Source organism: Bactrocera neohumeralis, chromosome 5 (genome assembly GCF_024586455.1).
Source record: "Bactrocera neohumeralis isolate Rockhampton chromosome 5, APGP_CSIRO_Bneo_wtdbg2-racon-allhic-juicebox.fasta_v2, whole genome shotgun sequence".
Taxonomy (NCBI): domain Eukaryota; kingdom Metazoa; phylum Arthropoda; class Insecta; order Diptera; family Tephritidae; genus Bactrocera; species Bactrocera neohumeralis.
Genome location: NC_065922.1, coordinates 17,518,795 through 17,542,963, shown reverse-complemented (window position 1 = coordinate 17,542,963; position 24,169 = coordinate 17,518,795). Strand labels below are relative to the sequence as shown.

General features: G+C 33.5%; 1 protein-coding gene across 1 annotated transcript; it reads left to right on the top strand.

The window, feature by feature from the left end:
- Window positions 1–3,250: 3,250 nt before the first annotated feature.
- On the top strand, window positions 3,251–23,129 carry LOC126758321 (proton-coupled amino acid transporter 4). Its single transcript, XM_050472555.1, has 6 exons — window positions 3,251–3,782; window positions 18,119–18,501; window positions 18,604–18,964; window positions 19,572–20,026; window positions 20,103–20,278; window positions 22,713–23,129. Exons 2-6 carry the CDS (start codon window positions 18,407–18,409, stop codon window positions 22,955–22,957), a joined length of 1,332 nt encoding a protein of 443 aa, XP_050328512.1. The 5' UTR covers window positions 3,251–3,782; window positions 18,119–18,406; the 3' UTR covers window positions 22,958–23,129.
- Window positions 23,130–24,169: the final 1,040 nt, after the last annotated feature.

Sequence of the window (24,169 nt, the reverse complement as noted above, 5' to 3'; positions counted from 1 at the left end):
TTAAAAGCCTGTAACAAAAAAAATATTTGAAATATGCTTTCAAAATATTACTATGACATTTTTGGAATAAAAAACAAAAAAAAAATATTTTTTTTTTTAATTTCTCACTAGCCGTACGCCTTTGTAATTAATAAAAACTAATAATAAAATATTTAACTATTTTATTTAAAATATTTCTCTTTTGATTTTAAATAAATTTAAAAAAAATTAAAATTTATCAAAATAACTTTTTTTTAATTTTAAATTAAAAAAATTTAATAAAATTAATCGAAATATTTTTTTAAAATAATTTATATCTAAAATAATTTTTTCATTCATGGATATATTATATGTCTAAGTCCCACAAACAGCACTTCCCTAACGCATATGATTTATACTAGTTTTAATTACTCGTTTACTCGCTTTAACGTACGCGCAACGAAACTTAATGACGCTCTTGATTCATTCAATAATGTTCGTTGTTTTTTCATTTCTAAACATAAACAAGCGTAATTGGAATGCAAAGCGCGTAGAGGCGAAATTGTGAATTAAAGGTACAAATTTAAAGTTGTGTACGCGCGTGCGTATGAGCAACAAAAATAAACTCATTGCGACGTGCCAATATTTCTGTATAAATGTATGCTGTGTATGCATTAAGAATACATATGTGCAGCTATGGAAGTGGATATTGGTATTGTAGATATTTCACGCCTTACTAATTATTATAAAAATAATTTGAAAATAACAAAAACAAATATGCACACATTTCTAAAATTTATTAATATTTTGTTCGTCAGTCTTTGTTCTCCCTCCATAAGTAAGCTTTTAATTCCGCGCAGCATACTCTACTTATCAAATAGAATATATTTAGAGATACAGAAATGAATGGCTTGCCTATAATTCGTGAATATTTTGTATTGTTATTTAGCTAGTGGTGGATGTGTTTGTCATGCGTCTTTTAATAGCTCACTTAAAATATTCTTCTACTGTAGTAAAGGCAATTAGAGTTTTATACAATATTTCGACTAGAAATGAACTTGCTTCCACTTGCTGTTCAAATAACACTTAATATCTCTCATATCGTTGATGTTTCATACAGCTTTCGTAAAAGTAAAGTGCTTCGAATTTTTTCCATTATAACATACCAGACTATTACGCCGGAGGGATGGATGTTTTCGGTTTCTTAGGCGCAAGCTCCTGGTTATTTTCGCACTGAAGAAGGCTAATCTATCAATGCTTGAAGAGTGACTGACTACTTATCAAAGTAGAGAGAAGTTTTGAAGTTAACTTTGAATTTGAATCTGTCTTTTTCCACAAGTATTACTTACTTTAATCTGTTTGCGAGTTGAAGTAATGTGATAGCACTTAAATGTTCGAAAACGTAGAAAGAATTCCACATTATTCACATTAAAAAAAATTGTGAAAAAATCAGCTTGTCTTGAAAAATCAATTTTCATTTAAAAACAATTTACATTGTGAATTTTTTTGTTTTTAAATTCCCAAAAATTACACTTTTTTACATTTTTTTCATTAAATGTATGCCTTAATGCAATATTGATAAAAAAATGCTGTATATTCATAAAATTTATAATTTTACTTTCACGTTTTGGTTTTTCAGAAAAAATATCAGAAAAGTTGAGAGCAGAGAATTTGCGAATCGAAGAGACATTGACTACTTAACTTTTTTAATAAAAATTAATCAAAATAATTTGTATTTAAAATTAAGAAATTAAAACTAAAATTAATTAATAATGTTATCAAATTATCAAAAAACATTTTGAAAAAAATTTAAATAATTAAAAAAATTAATTTTAATTAAAAAATTAATTTAAGTAAATTTAAATTCTTAATTTTAAATAAAAATTATTTTGAATATTTTTTATAAAAAAAGATTAATTTCAAATAAAAATTAATTTAGACATTTTTTAATTAAAATTATAAAAAAAATTAATTATAATTTTTAAATTTCATTAAAAGTCTATAATTTTTATTGAACAATTAAAATTAAATTAATAAAAATTATTTTGACCAATTTTTTTAAAAAATATTAATTTCAAATAAAAAATAATCAAAATAATTTTATTTTAAATGTAAAAAAATTAATTTGAATTTTTAAATTTTTATTTAAAATCTATAATTTTTATATAAAATTAATAAAAAATAAATGTGATTTTAATATTTTAATTTAAAATTAAAAATAAATTAATATTAATTTTATTTTTTTTATTAAAAAATATTTTTAAAAAATTATTAAAGAATTTCAAAAATAGTCACTCTAATTAATACTACTTAAATAAAAATTTCATAAACATTTATTTAAAATTTTATTGAAACCAGAAATTAATATTTATTTTATTTTACACATATAATACGTTTCAAACAAAAAAAAATCGACATAACTATTTCTTTATAATTATTGACGGAAAAAACCTTCATAAATCGTACACACAATTTATACAGCAATAAAAAAAATTATATAATTTTTTTTTTGATTTTTACTAATTTATGATATTAATTTTGTTCCACAAACTCTATTTTAGTTTTATCTAAATGGTATTTTCCCACATTTAATTTATTTGTTTCGCATTCCGTTCGCGCCACTCCCTTAGCTCGTGTGCAACGCGTGCGTTTGTTTACAAACATACATACATACATATGTGCATATGTATATATATCGGTCACGATCGCCTGCTTTCGCACATGCAGAACAAACATACTCACACACGCACCGGCTGAGGCACACAGCACTTTGCATTAATCAAAGGCAGGAATGTAAATAAACACACACATACACACATATATATGTACATACAGACAGACTCAATTATATTACTTAATTTTTGCAGAAGAAAAAAATAGTTTTGCAGTTTGCACATCTTCTGCAGATGGATGGCTTATTGGCGCGCCGCCAACACCTACGCACGAGCAGACACACACATGCGGCCATGTACGTATGTACCTCCCCTCCCACCTGTCATTAGTATACCATGGCTATCAGTTAGTAATCTGCGCGTTATCAGCGCGCATTGAGACACTTTTTATAATAATTATTATTGCTTTTATTGCTTTTCATTGTTGTTCTTTGGAATTGAGTTTGTTTTGAGTTATTTGCCAATCGCGTCGCCGCGGCGCAGTCGCCTTTGAGTCACTTTGGAACGCATGCGACGCTTTTGACTAAATGCACACAGCCGTATGTACGCTTGTAAGGTTGTATGTATGTACAATAAATATGAGCGCACACAGCTCTGGTGCGGTTCAGTTTCGACTGGTGCTTAGAGGCGCGAACAACTTGGAATTTTGCGAAAATTAACGCACAACTGTGAATTGAAACAACTACTGTTCACAAGAAAAAAAATTTCGAGTGACAAAAGAATAAGTTAATTAAAAGTAATTAAATTAATTAAAAGTAATTAAATTAATTAAAAGTAATTAAATTAATTAAAAGTAATAATAGGGTTAATTAAAAGTAATTAAATTAATTAAAAGGTGCAATTAAAAATAACACAAGTTATCAAAAATATACGAAAATCAATTAAAAATAATTTTGTAAGCCACAATTCAAATACAAATACAACAAAAACGTTTAATAGCCGGACTCCTTATTTTTCGTGTCTATTTTCGGTGCATTTGTTTGCCAATCAATTGCCAAATTTAACGCGTTTATTGAACTTGTCACAACATTTGCGTATGTGTGTATATTCACGTGTGCAGTAGAACATGTCTGTTATGCTAATTGCCGAATCTGGTGGAATTATTTGCTCAATTAATTAAACGCAGCAGCTGTGCAAAAGCAACTGAAGCAGGTAAACAGCTGAATAATAATATTGATGTTTGTGGTTGTTGTTGTTGTTGTTTTTAGTATGAAACTCAAGTTGCATTTTAGACAAAGCAAATAATTTTGTGTAAAACTCGTTGTAAATATAGATATTTTCTGTTGTTTTTAATACTTTCAAGGCTACTGTTGATTGCAGCTTGTTCATGACCAATTCTTATTTAATGTAAACAGTTAGGAGAAATATGTACATATGTATCGCCACCTAAAATGCAAAACAACGTATCTTAAAAAAAATGAGTTTCTTATTGCTCACGATCAGAAAAAATTTTCAAGCCTCCGCTTACAGATATAACCAATGCATAACCAATTTATAACCATTTTATAACCTATGCCCAAAATTGTTTCAATATGAGTGATTTTCTATTATATCGTGTTTCCAACGCCTGTAAGCTTATCAAAAGTGGTTTTACATTAATTTGCATTTTAATTGATCTAAGTGACATACATACATATATACATATATATAATATATATAACCATTTTATAACCAAAACTCAAAATTGTTCCAATATGAGTAGTTTTCTATTATATTGCACTTCCTTCGCCTATAAACTTATGAAAAGTGATTTTACGTTAATTTTGCATTTTAAGTGACGATATATAGCATTTACTGCAGTTGTTTTATTATGCAATATGCAATAATTAATTAATTAAACCCATATTTTATTTTTTAATATAAAGTATCCGTATGCAAAAACAATATTAATATGGACTAATTAATTAAGTATCGTTATGCAAAACCAATAAATTTTATAGAGCTCCATCTAAAAAACCGCTGAGTCATTATTGTTCTTTAGGTTTAAATATATGGTGACATAAAAGTATCCGGAAATTGTAAATAAAACGCAAAATATTTAATTATTATTATTGATATTGTATTATAGATACAGCCATTAAAATAAAAGTGCTAGATATTTAAAATATTATCTGATAGATTTTATCAAATCTTAGAAATACTCGTATAATCGGTGGTTGGAAATTGCGAGAAAAAGATTTTTTGTTGAGAATTAATTATAATTTTTATTTTCTGGCTTAAAGCAGAAAATAAATTATACCGGATTTTTCAATAGGAATACTATGATTTCTAGGTGTCGCAATGGCCATTTTTAATATATTATACATATTAAAAATTGTCATGAACTGTAATTTTTTTTTCACTACTTAGCATTGTTTACAATTTCTTCATGGAAAGATATACGAAAAACAATGTTACAAATTATAAATTTTTTATCAAAATAATCGTTATCCAAATGTAACTTTTCGTGCGCTTTCGCCATTTACGGTCAAAATAATCGTCCACCTGTGCTGTGTGTTGCTGTCAATGGAGAGCTATGCTCGCTATTTGTCGAATGGTTGAAAATTTGGAACATATATTTTTTTTACATAGTGTTCAAGTGCCAATAAGACAAAGAACCGCTCGAAGTAATGAAAATACTGCTGCAGTTCAGGCAAGTGTTGCTGAAGATCGCAATTTGTCGATTCCAAGACCTACTCAAGACTCAAACCATAACCGGGCCACAACCGTGTCTCAAACTACAATCTGGCAGATTTTAAGCAAGGATTTGGGCTTGCATACGTATAAAATTGCTCTTACTCAGGAACTAAAGTCATCGGACCACCGACAACGTAGTGTGTTTACTGATTTTGCCTTGGAACAACTTGAAAACAATAACGATTTTTTTTAAGAAAATCGTCTTCTCCGATGAGGCTCACTTTCATATGAATGGTGCGATATATAAACAAAACTGTACATTCTGGTGCAAAGAAAATCCATAAATTAATTATGAACAACCATTACATTCACCTAAATTCACAGTTTGATGTGGTTTTTGAACTGGTGGAATCATTGACTTCTTTCTAAATGAAGCTTGTGACACCGTGTGGAGTGTGATATAGATCGTTGATAACCAACTTTATATAGCATAATTGAAAGAAGTTGATCTCGACAACATTTGGTTCAAAGAAAACGGAGTTACCTGCTACACGGCGTGTGTGACAACCGAATTATTGCGAGAAAGCTTTGGAGACCGGTTTATTTCAAGAAATTATGACTTTGAAAGATCTCCAAGATTTTGTGATTTAACACCATTAGACTACTGCTTTATGGGGATATCTGATTAATTCGTAATCTGGGGCTTTAGCAATAAACCAAACTCTCTTCAAGCTTTAGAAGTCAATATTGAACGTGCTATTCATGACATACTCATGATCTACTTTAATAGAGTATCACCACAAATCTTTTTTATTTTATTTTGCAATTAGCAGACCCGATAGCTATTTTGCGGTATTCAAACTTCAAAAACATAGTTTCGAGGAAAACGCGTTTAAAGACGGCGCACTTAGACTAGCTAGCTTCGAGCGCACAAGTTCTCAAGGCTGCATCACCGAAACTATTACTCGGATCAGCTTGAAAATTTAGGACAATATTCTAGAGGTGTTATAGAATTTAATAAGACAATTAAAAAAATCGATTTTTTCAAACCCATAATATTTTTTTAAGGATTTTTAGGAAATTTTCATCGATTTAACAATGGATTTTAAAATTTTGGTAATTCCAGATAGTTTTGAATGCCTAAAGCTTCAATCACTTTTGGTAATATAATCTTTTATGCTTTTTCAACAGTGGAAACTTCATTTCAAATAATGCTTAATTAAATAATTATAGAAAACTTTTCAGTTCACATACATACAAAGTTCTCTACTTTGTTTCAAAATACTCAGTTTAGTTTTTCATTAATAATTTTTCAACTTATATCTTGAGAACTGGTTAAGATTATAAAATGAAGACATCCATAACACTGTTTAACACTCTTCAGAGAAAATAGTTTTTCGAAGTTGGCCTCCATTATCGAAATATTTTTCTTCGAATTTTCGAAATTGAGCTTTCTGGACAAATTGATATTAGTACTATATTTTTCTTTTTTCGAAGTTAGTAGCATCAATAATCAAAATATTTTTCTTCGAATTTTCTGGCCAAATTAATATTAGTTCTAACTTTTTTGATTTTCGAAGTAAGCCCCAATAGTCGAAATATTTTCCTTCGAATTTCGAAATTGAGCTTTTTCTGGCCAAATTAATATTAGTTCTAACTTTTTTGATTTTCGAAGTAAGCCCCAATAATCGAAATATTTTTCTTCGAATTTTCGAAATTGAGATGTCTGGCCAAATTGCTATTAGTTTTAACTTTTTTGTTTTCGAAGTTAGCCTCCATTATCGAAATATTTTTCTTCGAATTTTCGAAATTGAGCTTTCTGGCCAAATTAATATTACTTCTAACTTTTTTGATTTTCGAAGTAAGCCCCAATAATCGAAATATTTTTCTTCGAATTTCGAAATTGAGCTGTCTGGCCAAATTGCTATTAGTTTTAACTTTTTTGGTTTTCGAAGTTAGCCCAAATAATCGAAATATTTTTCTTCGAATTTCGAAATTGAGCTGTCTGGCCAAATTGCTATTAGTTTTAACCTTTTTGGTTTTCGAAGTTAGCCTCAATAATCGAAATATTTTTCTTCGAATTTCGAAACTGAGCTTCTTGGCCAAATTAATATTACTTCTAACTTTTTTGATTTTCGAAGTAAGCCCCAATAATAGAAATATTTTTCTTCGAATTTCGAAATTGAGCTTCCTGGCCAAATTAATATTAGTTCCAACTTTTTCATTTTTCGAAGTTAACCTCCATGATCGAAATATTTTTCTTCGAATTTTCGAAATTCAGCTTCCTTTCCAAATTAATATTAGTTGCAATATGTAAGTTTAAAAGTAAAAATATTAACATCATCTATGTATGTATATTTTTCTCACATTTCAATGGTTTATAACATTTTTCATGCAATCTTATATAATAGAAGCTACAAAGTTTCAAAGTTGGATCTTCGAAAAAAATAAAAATTAATACATTTTATATTTAATAAGTACTTGCACGAATTTTAAAAGTAATCGTCTTGGAGTCCATGATATTATGCATACAAACTCACATTCCTTATTATATGTATGTATATAAAAAAAGACAAACTATATGTATATTTTTTTGTTTTGGAATCCAGACTCAACAAATAATATCTTGACATTGATTTTGTTATATATTCAAGATGCTATCACATTTTTCGCAAACATACAAATATATGTATATATAATCTTATCAAAACAAAGAAAGTTGTCGCTAAAATACTGTCTAAGGGTGATCCCATTTACGCAACACGAGCATTTACGCACGTCTCGGCTTGGAGTGTCCACTCTGCGGACACCCTAAGAGTATATACAATAGTATATATGTATGTCAATTTAATTTGTATTTACTTCTTCTAGACAAAAATTTTGCGGACTCTCAAAGCAGCTGTCAATGGGCATATGTACATATGTATATACATACAATTATGTATTATATCATAAATGTGTGATATTTATTAGTGAATTTCTCTAAAAAAAAGTAAAAATATGTTGCTTAAGTTGAGGAATTTTCATGTATCGTTTTTTTATTTATTTTTTATGTGATTTGCTTGATATTTATTGTTTTTGAGTGGAAAATTTTCTTTGTTGATTTTAGCGGTTCTTGTTGCAGAACTCTTTTGATCATTACGTCAATATAACCATACTTGAGTAGTTGATAACAACTTCCTCTCACTCTCTCTCTCATAAGGATTGTGACATATAATGCATAAATCAATAACGATCGTTGGTATCTATGTACGATCACTTTCAATTATGGTTCATTAAACATTTTTGTTTTTGTACTACCTTAGCGTTAGCAACACTGTAATTGGTTTGTTTTGGTACCAAAGTTTTAACGTTTAGTTAAATACGTCACGTATTACCATATTTCCCGCTGGTTGTTTATGAACCGACCAATTTGTGATAATATATGACAGGCGTGCACTTGATTATGTTGCTGATTTCCGAAACCACTTCAAATTCGTGCAAATCTTATCGAATGAGTATTTTTTTTCCTTTGATATCGGGTAAGATTATAAGATTATTAACCTTGGCACTGCTTACCGGCCCCTTTGAAGAGATCGGTTTTTGGTTTTATATGGTACATTTAATAGGTGATCCAAGTAGAGATACTTTTTCTAATAGCCTTTTTGGACAGATCACGCGTGAGTCGTGTCAAGCTTTCAGGTTATTTCTGTTCGGTATGATTTGGCATTTCGTCGTGGAAAAACTTACGCCTGAAAAACGTTTACCATTCATCCAACTTTATTACGAAAATTCTCGTTCTATAAAGAATGTGTTTCGCGCGCTTCTCTCAACTTATGGTCAACATAATCGGCTGACTGAGCGTACTATTCGCATTACCATCACTCATCTTAATACCCAGCATTCTTTATTATATAATAACATTCGACCGAATAGACCACGTTCAGCACGTAGTGAAAGAAATATAGCAGCCTTAGCTGAGAGTGTACACGAAGACCGTGGAGAGTCGATTCGGCGCCGCTCGCAACAACTCGGACTGACATATTGCACGACTTGGCGCGGTTTGCGTCGAGATCTTAAAATGAAAACTACAGCTTGTGCAAGAACTGAAGCCGCTGGATCTTCCCAAGCAACATTGCTTCGCTCTATGGACTCTTGAAAAGTTCCAAGAAGATCCGACGTTTTCGCGACAAATTTTGTTCAGCAATAAGGCCCATTTCTAGTTTCAATGGGTATGTAAACAAGCAAAATTGCAGCGTTTTCGACGAAAACCAACCTGAAGATATTCAAGAGCTACCATTTCTTCTAAAAACCAGTCGAAATGGATCACCCTTTAAGTAAAAAAAATTAAAAAAAAATTGTTTTTCTACTTGGTTAAATCTCAAGAGAGCATTTGCAGACCCTCCAAAACAATTTCCTGTTATCGACTTTCATTCACGGTTCCCAAAATGTAGCATACCAACAACAAGTGCAGGCACTTGGGCGAATCTCAACACCGTATATTTAACACTTTAAATAAAGTGCAAAATGTATGTTTCCAATTAGCGTTGATATTTGATAATAATTGAAATCAAAGTAGGCGTAATATATATAAATTATAAAAGTAAATATTCTCAATAAACAAATGCTAGCTGAAAACTCCAATAAACATAAATAATAGATTTACACGTACATAGCTGTCAGCGATATTAACAGTCGGATGTGATTTTAGTGAGTGATTTTGCATTTTTTTTTTTTTTTTTTTATTTTTTTTTTATTTTGCAGTACTTTTAGAGATACGATCTTCTGACGTTATTCTCACGTAATTACCCACCATATACTAATTTTGTTCAATTTGCGGAAAACTTTGATTTACTGTGAAAATTTTGACAGTAATTGGTTGCGGTCTATAAAAACACACGAAACTGCTGCAGCTTATAACAGTAACGTCAATAAGTATTCGTATGAAGTGTGTGTGTCATGTGAGACTTATCTTCAAGCGGTTGGACACTTAATGGTGTTTTTCGACAATGTTAATTAAAGATAATTTGCTTGTTTAGGCAATTAAGTGGCCGATAAACTCTTGATTTATATATCAAATTATTTGAAGTGATTTGTTTACTAATTTTAACTAATTTATATTGAATAGAATTTTAATTAGTTTTTTATATCAGCACTCAGGAATTATTGTGGAAATGTTTCAGAGCTCTATCTGGGTAATGGTTAATTAAGATGTCCAAAGTGATTAAAAAAAATATACATATATACAATTTTAACAAAATACTTATTTAATTTTAGATTTTGTGGTTGATTACTGATAGATCATACTTTTATAATAACAACATTGTCCTTTTCGTTGTCCAAATGCTCCAGAAAAAGAATTTAATTTTCTTATATGAACCAATATGCTCCATGCGAGATTCTCCGGGCTTCTGAAACATTTTGGTCATCGCGAAGGACAATGTTGTCTTCAATATCAGTTCATTATAAAGCTGCCAAGATGATCAATTCTCTAACCGCGTTAGTTTCTTGGGTCGCAGAAGGAATGAGAGAGTCTGAACAAGAAAACGTATAGCCTATCATATCATATGATAAACCTTTCTTGTTAGAACTTTAGCCTCGCCAAAGCGGCACAGCCAAGAAAGAAATGCTTGACAACTTACATACAACTTTGACAGTTGACAATTGACAGTATTTTTAACCTTACAGTCTACGTTCTATTAGCAAACGGAATCGCATGAAAATATTTATGTGGAATTTAAATATTGTTTCATTGCTAGTGAGTTGGACAACTTGAAAATTCCCCTCAATATAATGGTTATTCAAACACAGAACATTTTTATTTGCATCACGTTTTGTCAAAGCATTTCGAATAATCGCATTCATATTATTTTTTAACAATTCTGTTAATCTCTAATGAACATAAAGTTTTATGAATAACGCATATACGTACTTCGTTGGAAACGAGGTAGGTTTATTGCGACTTTAATTACTTAATCTAATTGTTAAGCACCTTCTGCACTACCTGAGTTCTTAAGAGCTGTGGCATTCGGAGAAGCTACCTTGGACCGAAGCAACGTTTATCGGTGGTACAAAATGTTCTCAGAAGGCCGAGAAGATGTGAACGACGAAAAGCGTGCCGGACGCCCGTTCGGTCGAATGTGAAAGTTTTGCTGACAGTTTTCTTCGATTGCAGGTGCGTGGTGCATCATGAGTTCTTGCCACAGGGAAGAACGGTCAATAAGGAATATTACTTGCAAGTTATGCGCAATTTGCGCGAAGCAATCCGCCAGAAACGCCCGGATTTTTCTTGAAGAACAAAAATTAGCTTTTTTAAAGACGGCATCGAAGGAGGTGCTGAAGAAGATAAAAAAATGATCTTTTGAAGTGCTTCGAAGATTGGAAAAACCATTGGCACAAGTGTATAATATCTCATGGGGATTACTTTGAAGGGGACAAAATAGATATTCATGAATAAATAAATAATTTTTGAAAAAACACAAAATTCGCGATACTTTTTGAACACACCTCGTACAGTCATATAGATACATATGACCATAAATCAGGCAACAAACCAATTAAACCGTCGTGTGGTTCCTTTGTTGATAAACAATCAAAGCAAAATATGTATATAGTATTATAAAACTTCACTGGTCACAAGTAATATTATAACAAAGAGTAAGAATAAATAATATTCATGTAATCGGTTAGATATATGTATGTAGCTGTAAATTTGGTAAATGTACGAGTAAACAGGCTTGTAGTCGGGATAGGCGGTCTTTCAACATGGGACCGAGCATTGTCATATTGAAAAAATTGTTTCGTGTCTAGTCGCAAACTGAGAGAGGCAGAAAGACCTAAGTACGAAGAGCTTGAGATGCTAAGAAAGACCGTGTACAAACGATGTTTCAGGCAGAGTGATTCTCTCTCGGGCGTCTTTTTCAATATACGTAAAGTGATACGTTTCGCAAAGCTGAGCTGCTGTAGAACTGTCCACTCTAAAAGTTTAATTCTAATGGGGTGCTCAGATGATATTGACAACAGAGTCGTCAGCGCAGCCTTTTCAAGACTAGCAAAAAGAGCGAAAAGTGGTCTTATGGGAAACGAGGGCAAGACAAAGTACCTGGATGCCACAAACAAAGATTTCCCGCGTCTTGGCAGCTATAAATTTGAAAAAGTTAGGGAATTTGTATGTATCGGAACTAATATAAATTCCACCAATATTTTAACCCTCGAGAACAAGTGCAGAATAACTTTTGCAATTGAAAAACAGATCCCTCTCTTCAGGAACAAAAATTCCACACTATAAATTCTTCATTATTACCGTCCTATTATACGGCGCAGAAACAATGATGACCCGAGATGGGACAGCATTTGGAGCATTTGCAAGATCTTTGAAGCCGTTCGCTTGATCGATGACTGTCGAAGAAGATAGATGAGCATAAAAATTCAACGAGGCCATGTCGTTCGCATGCAAGATGATGCTGCAGCGAAAAACTCCTTTGATTTGAGACAACGGACAACGAAAGCAAAGGCGCCCACGCATTCAAAAGAAGAATCAAGTGCATAGCGACCTGTCTGCGCATGGGATGTAACACTGGCGTGACCTCGTAAAGGATAGAGACAACTGGCGAAGTTATTTACGTGTGCTCGACCCTGACCGACTCACGATTGTAGTGCCGAAGAAAAAGTATAAGTATAGTCGCAAACCCCAAGCTTTTTTTCGGCAAACGCTCGCTACAATTATTGTCGGTAGCATTCCTCATTAATAATTTTACACGGTTTTAGAAGCTCATAATACATTTAGATTAGTCGTAATGGATCTATTTTTCATCATCAGTCACAATTCAATTCAAGCCCGAGTTCTCTTTGTTCAAAGAGATTTTCGGACATGCAAAATCATATTTCAAAGTCTCTTGGCTCCTATGATTTCGCACCGAATTTCTTTGCTTTAAAATGCACACGATATGCTTTGTCTTGCTTCGGTCCACTTATGTACATTTGCATATTCAAACCTTTTCTAAGAAATACATTTTTATATTCTAGAAACGCTTGTATTGTTTCATATAAATAACATTATTTTATGACTCTCTAATTATGCATTTTAACTTGTGAGGTACAGAACAAAGTATTTTGCCACTTACAAAAAAGCAATTCAAGCACTTTCAGGTGAAAAAATAATCATTAATAATCTTTTTGTTCGTCTGTTATATGCCTTCTTATTTGCAAAAGATTGTTTTTAAAATACGGACAAAGTCTCGAGTATATATTTTTTAATTTATACATATACAAGCATTAACGGAATAATATTATAATGAAGTGGAATATTGTAAAACCGTAATTAAAATGTATTTTTAGTGAGGTGAACGAACGGACAAAATAACTTTATTATTATTTTTTTTTTTTTGAAAAATCTGCAAATTTTTATAAATAAACAAGCAAAAATATTGACTTCGGTTTCACCAAAGCTAGAATACTCTTCTAAATATAAAATTTTTCATACCAGCACTTGATTTTATGAATGCAGTTTGTCTAATATCGGCGGTTCCCAAAAAAAAATTTCAAATCGATATCTCAACTATATGTTATAGTAGTCTGATATCGATGGAATATGGTCGCCTGGATGCAGTGAAACGCAGACGAGGAAGCTACAGACTTGTCAAAACACTGCACTCCGAACTACGATAGGATGCCGCTTGATGTCTCCTTTCAAACACCTGCATAGTGAGCCCCGATGCTCTCAGTTAAGGATCATAATGAACTCATTCCAAGCAGTTGCTTTCGCAGAAATCATCTCTGCATACATCTGCTTGGAGCGGAACCGCCTCCTAGGAGCATTAAAAGGTCATTCCTCAACTACGTCGTCGACATCAAAAAATACGCCAACCAGACTTGGAACGCAACTAACTTCCGACAAGCACTTCACATTCACAGTGAAGCCATTAACACTTTCACCGACTCACTCTCAGTACTTGGAAACGAGTAACCCTTGCTCAGCTACCTTCTGGATACTGTAGCATGTTAAACTCCTACTTATCCAGAATAGACCTCGACATATCCAATATTTGTATGTCCTGCGTGCTGTCCACCTCTTTGCACACCTCACTAACCCTACCGTTAGATGACATCGACGACAACTTATCTAATTCTTACTCTCCTAACGGGGATTAGGTAACCGTTACAAGAACAACAACAACGAACATGGCTAAATCGACTTATCTCGTCACGTCTCGTTGATCATTCATATTATACATATGTGACCTAGTCTACGAAAAGGGAGCTAACGTGCGAAAACTAGTTTTCTGGGAAAAGCTGTTAAAAATAATCGTCAGTTTCTCGTTATCTCATTAATTGTTCTCCTTTTTTTTGACACCTAAGCCCCCTTTCCGTAGACCAGGTCACATATATTGTTCACCCGGAAATATTATTATATGTATTTTTAAATCTTCTGCTGGAAAACAGTCACATAGAATCCTCTTCGTTTAAAATAATTAATTTTATAATTTCATACACCAACATTTCCCATGTATTAGCATGTTTGTAAGTGTTTACTCTGTATATACAAGTACTCGTATTGACTGAGGCGAACTGCACTTAACCGATAAGTTTAACGAATTTGTCGGTCATAAATTTGCTCACAATCGAATAGAAAAAGAAACAAGTGCATTATACACTCATTCATTCATAACTTTTTTACGAAATGTATTTTTTATCTAACGAGAAGAAGAAGAGCGAAATTTATGAATGGCTAAAAGGCAGGAAGAGCAGCAGAGCACCGCTCCGAAAAAAAAACAGTAGAATGCAAAATAAATTATTTTAATTAAAATATATGAATGCTGATTAGTGTGCAATTAATCATTGAAAGCGAAAGTGAATGCAAAAAACACATACTTACATACTTCTACATATGTATGTATGTAAGTATATATGTAAATAAATAGTAAGCGTTGAGATAGTGAATGCGTTACCTTCGTGTTATCGCTTAGTCAGTGGCATTAAGTCGATAATATACGATCACGTTGTTGTGTCAATCAATTGTCAGAACCGGTGCTGATAGGGAAGCATGTCATTAGGATATTTCTTGGTACATAACTGTATGATAATTGTCATATTCAAGTTATTTATGACTTTCGTGGGTAGTAAACGAGTAACGTTAATGTAGAACTTGTCTGGTTGTTGAGATCGTTCGGAAATTATAGCAACAAGTGCATTTTATCTAAATGACTACCTTGGAATGTCGGTTTTTGATTTACAATCTGTTTGCGGAATATAGTTAGTGCAATAATTTTCACTTAAGTCTAGTGTGTAGAGTATAACTTCGTGAGACGAAGTTTACGATTTTAGAATTTGCTACATTGACGCAATTTAATTTGTGTTTTTGATCTACGCTCTTACTTTCGATTCCCAGTGTATGAGTTTTTAACAGGCCTGAGATATTTTTCTTACAATAAAAGCCTTGTAATTAATCGAGTAATTTATCGGTTGGTATAACTATAACTAGATATTCTATAACAGATTAAACTGGAGATACATTGACTCAAAGCTTTTTCATTACTTTGAGGCTTTTAACTAATGTTTGCGGCCTTATTTTATGTAAAACTCTCTCACTAGATTCTTCAGCTTAGGTTTGCCCTTCTTAACACTTTTAGTTCCAAAATGTTAATTATGTCGATAGTGGTCACAAATGGGCTTCTTATTGGCATATAAAGTATTTTTTGGGAATATTATACAAATAACAAAGACGTCGGCTGCTTTACACCATTCAGCTCATTCAACGGTTCCTGGAAGGAATTAACTTTGAAATAACACCTCAGGTCTTGGAACACTAGCAACACAGGGCAGGTTCCAAATGTAGTTAGGTGTAGTGTTGATGATGGCCAGACCAAAACGCTTCTGCTTTTTGACAAGAGGGAATTTAGTAACATTTTAAAGGTCATCACAAGGCTCCTATCCCTAAGATCCCACTTTCAGAAAATTGTTAAAGTGGATTCGGCTGATTCCGCGTACTCTGTGATGAAAAAGAGGAAAATACGCTGGAACATAAATCTTGCGAATGCCCAGCCTTCTATCGTTTAAGACATAATATCTTTCACGGCTTTCAATGATCCAACTTTAGATATATTGCGGAGCTGGGATGGAAAAGTAATCGGGTATTTATCAAATCCACAAAATTGCTGGATAAAGCTTAATTAGTTAAACCTCGGGAATACAATGAGCATAATGTTGTCCTAAGTGCGGCCGCCTGCGGTCCAGTGGCTTCTTTTTCATCCAATTAACCAACATAAACGTCAACTAAAATGACAGCATTCTGTTACTGCAGCATCTCGGATAAAGTTTTCTCAAAATTGTCTAACAGCACGAAGAATCATTTATAATATCTAAAGACGCTCAGAAGCTTGTCAGTATCTGACAAAGTATAACCTTCCAGCTAAAAACGACGCTCGCTAAACAATTCTAGAGCTCACACCACTTCACCTAGTAATCGGTCAGGTAGCCAAAAACACACTGCTCCAAATGACAGTAGAAGGGTGTGGCAGAGGTAAGGTAATCTTATCCTAGCGTATGAAAGAATTAAGTGGTATAATACCATTGTCTCTTCTCCCAAGGGACAGCATTACCAGAAGGGTAAACAAAATCAAGAAGTTCAAGGTTATCCTTAGCAGCAAGGCTGAATGGAATGAATCCGCTCTCGAGATACTGTTTAGAGATAGTACAATCAAGTGGTTCACCGACGCCTCGAAAACTTGGGGGGGAAATAGTGCAGGAGTCGCAGGAGCACGTACCACATTCTCATTACCTATGTGAAGTTTTCCGAGCATTTTTAAAGCATAAATCTTTGCCATAAGTCGCTGCGTAGAGATAAACCTCCAACGAAACAATCACAGCGGATGCATAGTCATACTCAGTGACAGTCAAGCGGGACTTAAAGCAATCTCTACCTATGCGAGAACATAGAGAACAGCTGAAAAGTTTAGCGGAACGTAACCAAGTACACCTCATCTGGCCAGGTCACAAAGGTATAGCCGAGAATGAACTGGCTGATAAGCTCGACAGCTCCGCAGCATCCATAACAAGGTATGACCTGTACGCTTAATTGCCGGGGGCACTCATATCATAAAGAAGCTGCTTCACACGGAAGAAGGAGTTAGCAGATAGAGGTATTGGCAAAAACTCCAAATCATGCGCCATGCCAAGTTGCTAATGGGGGGTTATGACCTCAGCAGGTTTGAATATGTAATCAACCTCCTTAGGGACAAATTCAAACTACTTGTCGCTTCTATATTGGCCACTGCAAGCTGAAGAAGCACTTATATTACATGCCGGTTCTGCGACAGTGAGCCTGAAGCTCCAGAACGCCAGCAAATTGACTGCATAGCAGTCTGCAGACGCAAGATAAAGGGAACAAGATTTCCATACAAGCCTCACTAGCATCTAGCAGTATATTGGACCTTATTAATATGCTAGGGCTAGGTGACTTTTTATGACTTAGGAGAGGTCACAATGGACCTAAGATTACGGTGAAATCCTCATCTATTTATCTATCTATCTAAGAGTATTAAGCTAACCTGATGAGCAAGTGATTAACGCAACATTGCTAGGTGGACAGTTTAAAGACGAAATGGTTATCTTTCTGATTCAGACCGAATTTGAATGCTGGATATTATTTTTTTTATAGACTCGTTTAATATTCTTTATAAAATTAAGCCTTTTGATCCTTTCAAATATAACATATATTTTTGGTATTACATCTGGTTTATCAACTAATTAAATATTATTAAGAATTCTTATGAGAACACTCACCAGCCGCAATTATATACCAAAGTAATCATTACAGTATTTACACTCATTTCTTAGAAAATTAATCAAGCAAGAATGCGATTAAACTCAAACAATGTTCTCCTTTCTTATTGCAGTGGACTTAACTCTTTGTAACCGTTACACACTCAAAGCGCTGTCAAAGGTGTCAAGGTAAACTAGTGAAATTCCAGAAAAGTGTACAAAAAGACCGCAACAACAAGATCAACACGTGAACACAAGAATTCCACAATTCCAACAGCGCAATTGAAACAAGAAATAAATTGTTAAAGGCAGCAATATTCAAGAAAAAATAATAATAATTCGCGTTCTAAGTGGAATAAGATAAGAATACAAGAAATAAGTAGAGTAACTCGTCAAATAGTTTTGCATAAAAGTAACGAAACATGGGCGTAACATTGGAGGTGCGAAATGACAAGAACGCCAAGGCGAATGCAGCGGATTTGGAGTCTAGTGGTGGCAAGCAGACTCACCGCACAAGGTACTTATATGCAATATTGGATTACCGAGAAACTTTTGTAACCTGTAGCACCCATATTATAATTTGAGATCGCTAACCACTTCATATAACATTTTATTGCAGTAACATGGAGACTGCGGCACATCTTTTCAAAGGTAGCGTTGGTGCCGGTCTCTTCGCCATGGGTGATGCCTTCAAGAATGGCGGGCTGGTCGGTGCTACTGTGCTGTTGCCCATTCTGGCGGTTATTTGTGTGCACTGTGAGCATCTGCTGATTGACGGTTCGATCATAGTCGTGGAGAAGACACCCGGTGTAGACTTCTTCGACTATCCGGATACGGTGGAGAAGGTTTTTGAATATGGGCCACCGCCTGTGCGGAAATTGTCAAAATTAATGCGTACCATTGTGGAGACCTTTCTGTGTGTAACACAATTCGGCTTCTGTTCAATATATTTCGTTTTCATTACGGAGAATCTATATCAGGTGAGTAAGTGTTTTTAAGTAGGACGAAGAAGATAGAGCTTGAAAGTGAACCACTGGTTTTAGATGAGATCGCGTACGATATTTTTTCAGTTTCCATTTACTGTTGTTGTTGTTGAAGTCGTGCTGCGAAGTAATTGCGGAATTTTGCCGAGTTGACAGTCCTTGGCCGGATAAAAATCCGGTCCGTTCTGTTAGACCAGACTGTCGTGGGATTGGTTACTATTTGGTCTTCAACTATTGTGTCTGCCTTATAAAAACTATTGGTGAATCTTAAGGGTTTGCCTTATAAAAACTATTGGTGAATCTTAAGGTACCAGGAGACACAGTCGTTCATGTTCTTCATTTAGACCCATTAAAAACTCTCTAAATAATCTCCGGAAAATCTGTTTTGATTCCCTTTATGAATGAGGCTACTTTCCGATGCAGTAGACCTCTTGATATTGGCAGGACCTTATTAACCTCATGAGCTTCTTCAAGTTTCTTTTCATGAAAGTTTCGCTAGAAGCTCTTGTCAGTTTTTTTCCTCATAAGATAAAAAAAAACATCAAAGTATAAATATTTTATTTCTATTATAACAACAAATTTCTCTCCACTCGCACCCCCACAGGTACTCCATCAAAACGGCATCGAAATTAGTCAAACCGCCACAATGGCTCTCACATTGCTGCCGGCCATGTTGCCTTCGTTACTGACCAATTTGAAGTACATCTCACCCGTTTCGATGTTGGCCAACTTGTCGCTACTCTTCGGTATTCTAGCCACACTGGTAATCGCGCTTCAAGGTCCCATGTCGGCCATAAGTGAGCGTCACTACATCACCAACGGTACACAGATGGCATTGTTCTTCGGCACAGCGCTTTTCGCCTTTGAAGGCATTGCGCTCATACTGCCATTACGCAATAAAATGCGGAATCCCGAACACTTTACGAGTACTTTTGGTGTTTTAAATGTGACCATGGGCATTACAACGGCACTTTTCATATTCACCGGATTCATTGGTTACATGCGTTGGGGTGAGGATGTTGATGGCAGCATAACGTTGAATTTGAACGCGGAAGAAGTGTAAGTAGAGAGAGAGGTGGTGGAGAGCTGTAAAGTTATATTAATTTCGTTTCCTCGTTTCTTTTTGTTGTTGCAGCATGTCGCAGGTTGTCAAAATCGTCGCTGCGATGGGTGTTTTCTTCGGTTATCCCCTACAAATCTTTGTACTGATTAAGATCATTTGGAAACCGATGAAGGAATCGTGCGGTGTGGCCCAAAGCTACCCGATTACGTTACAAGTTGTGTTGCGGTTCATCATGGTCATGTGTACATGTGAGTATTGAGCATTTAAGGAACAAACAATTTTATATGATTTCTTTTAGAAAATGTTTTTTATATAATGTGAGGTAAAATCGATATAATTAAGTTCTGAATGTAACCAACGAGTTCGATGAACCCAATTTTCGACTACTTTTTCCACTAAATCGAGTCTTATGTGACTATGACTTCGAAAGCTTGAAGAGAGACTTTGTTTATAGCTAAAGACCAATGACTTCAAATAACCGCACAAGAAGTAGTCTAATAATGTTAAATCACAAGCTCTTGCAGGCCATTCATTGTCACAATTTCTTGAAATAATCGAGTCTCCAGAATTTTCTCCCAATAATCCGGTTATTGCACGTCCTTTGTAACACGTAGCTCCGTCTTTTTGGAACCAGATGTTGCCAAAATCAACTTGTTCTAATAGCGGCCATGAAAAGTTGGTTACCATCGATCTATCCATCCATTGACACTAACGCTGTCACTAGCTTAATGTCGCAAGAAGTATGGACCGATGATTCCACCAGACCAAAAATCGCACCAAACTTTCAACTTAGGTGTTTTTGTGGATTTCCTTCACACCAGAAAGACAATTTTACCGCAACACTCAGATGAAAGTGAGCCTCATCGGAGAAGATGAATTCCTTAAAAAATTGTTTACCGTTTTCACGTTGTTCCAAGGCAAAATTAGCAAACTTACTACGCTTACGATGATCCAATGGCTTCAGTTCTTGAGTGGGTACCATTTTTTTTTAAAGACGCAAGCCTAAGTCCTTTCTCAAAGGCCACCAGTTTGTGGTTTGAGACAGTCCTAATTCTTGAAAATGTCTTGGGGTCGATAAATTGCGGTCTTCAGCAACAATTGCCCGAACTGTGGCAATATTTTCATTACTTCGAACAGTTCTTTGTCTTATTTTTATTAAGGCAGTGTAAATTATTAATAAATATAACTCAAAGACTATTACTGAGAAATCTCAACGTCTGGTTAGCAGACATCTGTCAGTTAAGTAAATAACATTTTTTTAACCAGAACTTAACTGACAGATAGCCGCTAATCGCATATCGAGAAAACGGCTCTTAATGACAAAAGTTTGATGGATTAAACTTCAATAATCATATTCCTGACAGCAGTCAGTCATCACCTGTCAATGTCAATGTTCATATACATAAGTATGTCATCTACCATCATCTAAGTTTAGTTCCTGACCCTGTATACCAAAGCGTCTCAATATAATGGAAAACTACCGCAAAACTTTCAATGAATTTTTGCGTATTTGTCATTTAAGTTTATCTTTTATTGTCATAGTGCTTTAATTCAATAATAAAATATGGCAATTGCGGTTATAAATTGTAAAGTACATACATACATATTTCTCTACGGGATCCCAAAAATGACAAATCACTCGAGCAAAGTTTTATTGGACCATATAAAACATTATTTTTATGATACAAAAAATTTCTCACAAATCATAAAATGGGTAGCGATGAATGACTAGCGATTTTAATATCCAGGCGTAAACATAATTAGCGATTATAAATATTTATCTAGACAAGTGCGTAAATATGAATGTTTATGAAGAGTGGAATTTTCAATGAAAGTCATTATAGTGTAGCTAGTGGTCTCTGATAGCGTTTTAAATACAAGCAAACAAACAAGTTCAACTCTACGCTAGACAAATTTAAGATTACGTATAAGATAACTTTACAATGACCTGCTCCAATGATCCATGCCACACTACAAGGATAATATAAAATATCAACTCTCTGAGAAGTATATATTTATGATGAAGTAATAGCTTTCGAACGCTATAGAAAAAATTGTATTATTTTTCCCCGAAAGTTTTCGAACCTAACCTCAATTTTTTTTTAAACCTTGAACACGGTATATAAATATTAAGGAAACGTTGGATACGCTATAAAATGTATACATACATATGTATATAAATTCTGCGTGACAAGTTCGTCTGTCCGTTTGCCTGTATATAAGCGAAAAAGTCTCCCAGTTTTGGAGATATCGCTCTGGAATTTTACACATAACGGGCTTTTCAATAGGAACGCTACAAAAGTAGACCGATAGGGACAGCAAACGATGCTATATTACATAACGGAATTTTTTCTTCCCAAGAAGCTGCTCAATAGTTGAAACCGTCATAACGAACCACTATAGCATATACATACATACATAGCTGTCATACAAACTGATCGATCAAAATCAAGTTTTTGTACGCAAAACTTTTTTACTTGTGAAGGGTATTGTAGCTTCAAGTATGTATGTTAATTTTTCCCCCAAAAGTTTTCCAACCTAGCCTCAACTATTTTATTTCTGTTTTTAACATATTTAATTACAAAAAATATTATTAACCCATAACCTATTAATATTTTCTTTTAGCAACAGAAATTAATAATATTTTGTTTATTAAATAATTATCTTTACACTCCTTTGCAGTTGGTGTTGCTGTGATTGTGCCCAAACTCGGTCTCTTCATTTCGCTAATCGGTGCACTGTGCTCCACTTCATTGGCGCTCTTGATACCGGTGACACTCGATTTTGTGTTGCGCGCTAGCGTACCCAAAGCCCTGACCACTTGGGTGTACCTGAAGAACATGGCGATTGTGCTGTTTGCCTTGTTAGGCATTGCCGCCGGCACTTATCAGAGCATTGTTGAGATAATTCAAGAATTTTATGATTAAATATGTTGTGGCAGGCAAATAACAATTAAGTTGATATCCATGTACGTATGTGTTGATGTGGTATTTATTTCCGTTATGTTAAGCATACATGTAATCAAGTGTTGTGTAGTGTTAGTACATTTTTAAGTATTTATGGCCATGAGAAAAGTAATTATCGATAAAAAAAAAACAATCTAATGTAAATAAACTATAATGTAAATACTTAGTTAATAGGTGTACTTTTACGTATTGCATACCGTTTTGTAGTAACTTTTGAATATCGACAGCACTTATCATATATTTTTTCATAATGGAGGGATATCATTACGATTTCCATGCCTAAGTAGCACCAAATAGTCTGTTAGCCTATCTATTAATGTTAATTTTATTAAATTTAAGTATTTGTAGTTCTATGGTTTTTATATAACGTGAAGCTGTGCTAAGATAAACACTGTGTTACTTTGTTTTAAAAAAATTGATTTAAAAACTTAAATTATTTTATATAAATATTGATTATTTGTTTTTAGTGTTAAATATAATTTTAAATGTAAAGACATATGTATTACTAGTCTAAAAGCTTTCCATAAGATAAGAAAGTATTTTATAGAAACATGCTAAATAAAAAGAAAATACAATTGAACTATAACCTCTAAAATAAAATAATATTTTTTTAGTAAATATTTTCAAATAAAAAGGTTTCCCTACAATATTTGATCGCTCATTTTGTATGATAGTTATGTATATGTTATACTAGTTCGGCCGAAAAATTTGTAAATGTGCAGTCGCTTGGGACAATGGTCAAATAAAAAATGTTTCCATACAAGAACTGAATTCTGAGCGGTCAGTTTTTATGGCATATACTATATAATATGCTATAGTGGACGAATGTGAACAATATGTTCTCCCACGTTTCCGGATTTACTGGGAGAAATTTGTACATCAAGGAGTATGGGCGTTTACAATCGGAAGAAAAATAAACATATATCTCTATTTTAGTGCCGATTCTCAAACAGCATTCCACAAAACCTCATTATAGATCAATCACAATCACAATTTCGTTACTTTTTGTACTTCAAGCACGGGAAAAAATAAAAAAACTTAGATTTTTAATTACACTTTCTGATTCGAAATGTTTGTCAATGAGAGATTATGTTATACAAATCTGTAACAGTAGAGGGGTGGTTAGATATTTAAATAATATATCCTTTAAGAAAATACTTTTTGCTTTTGTCA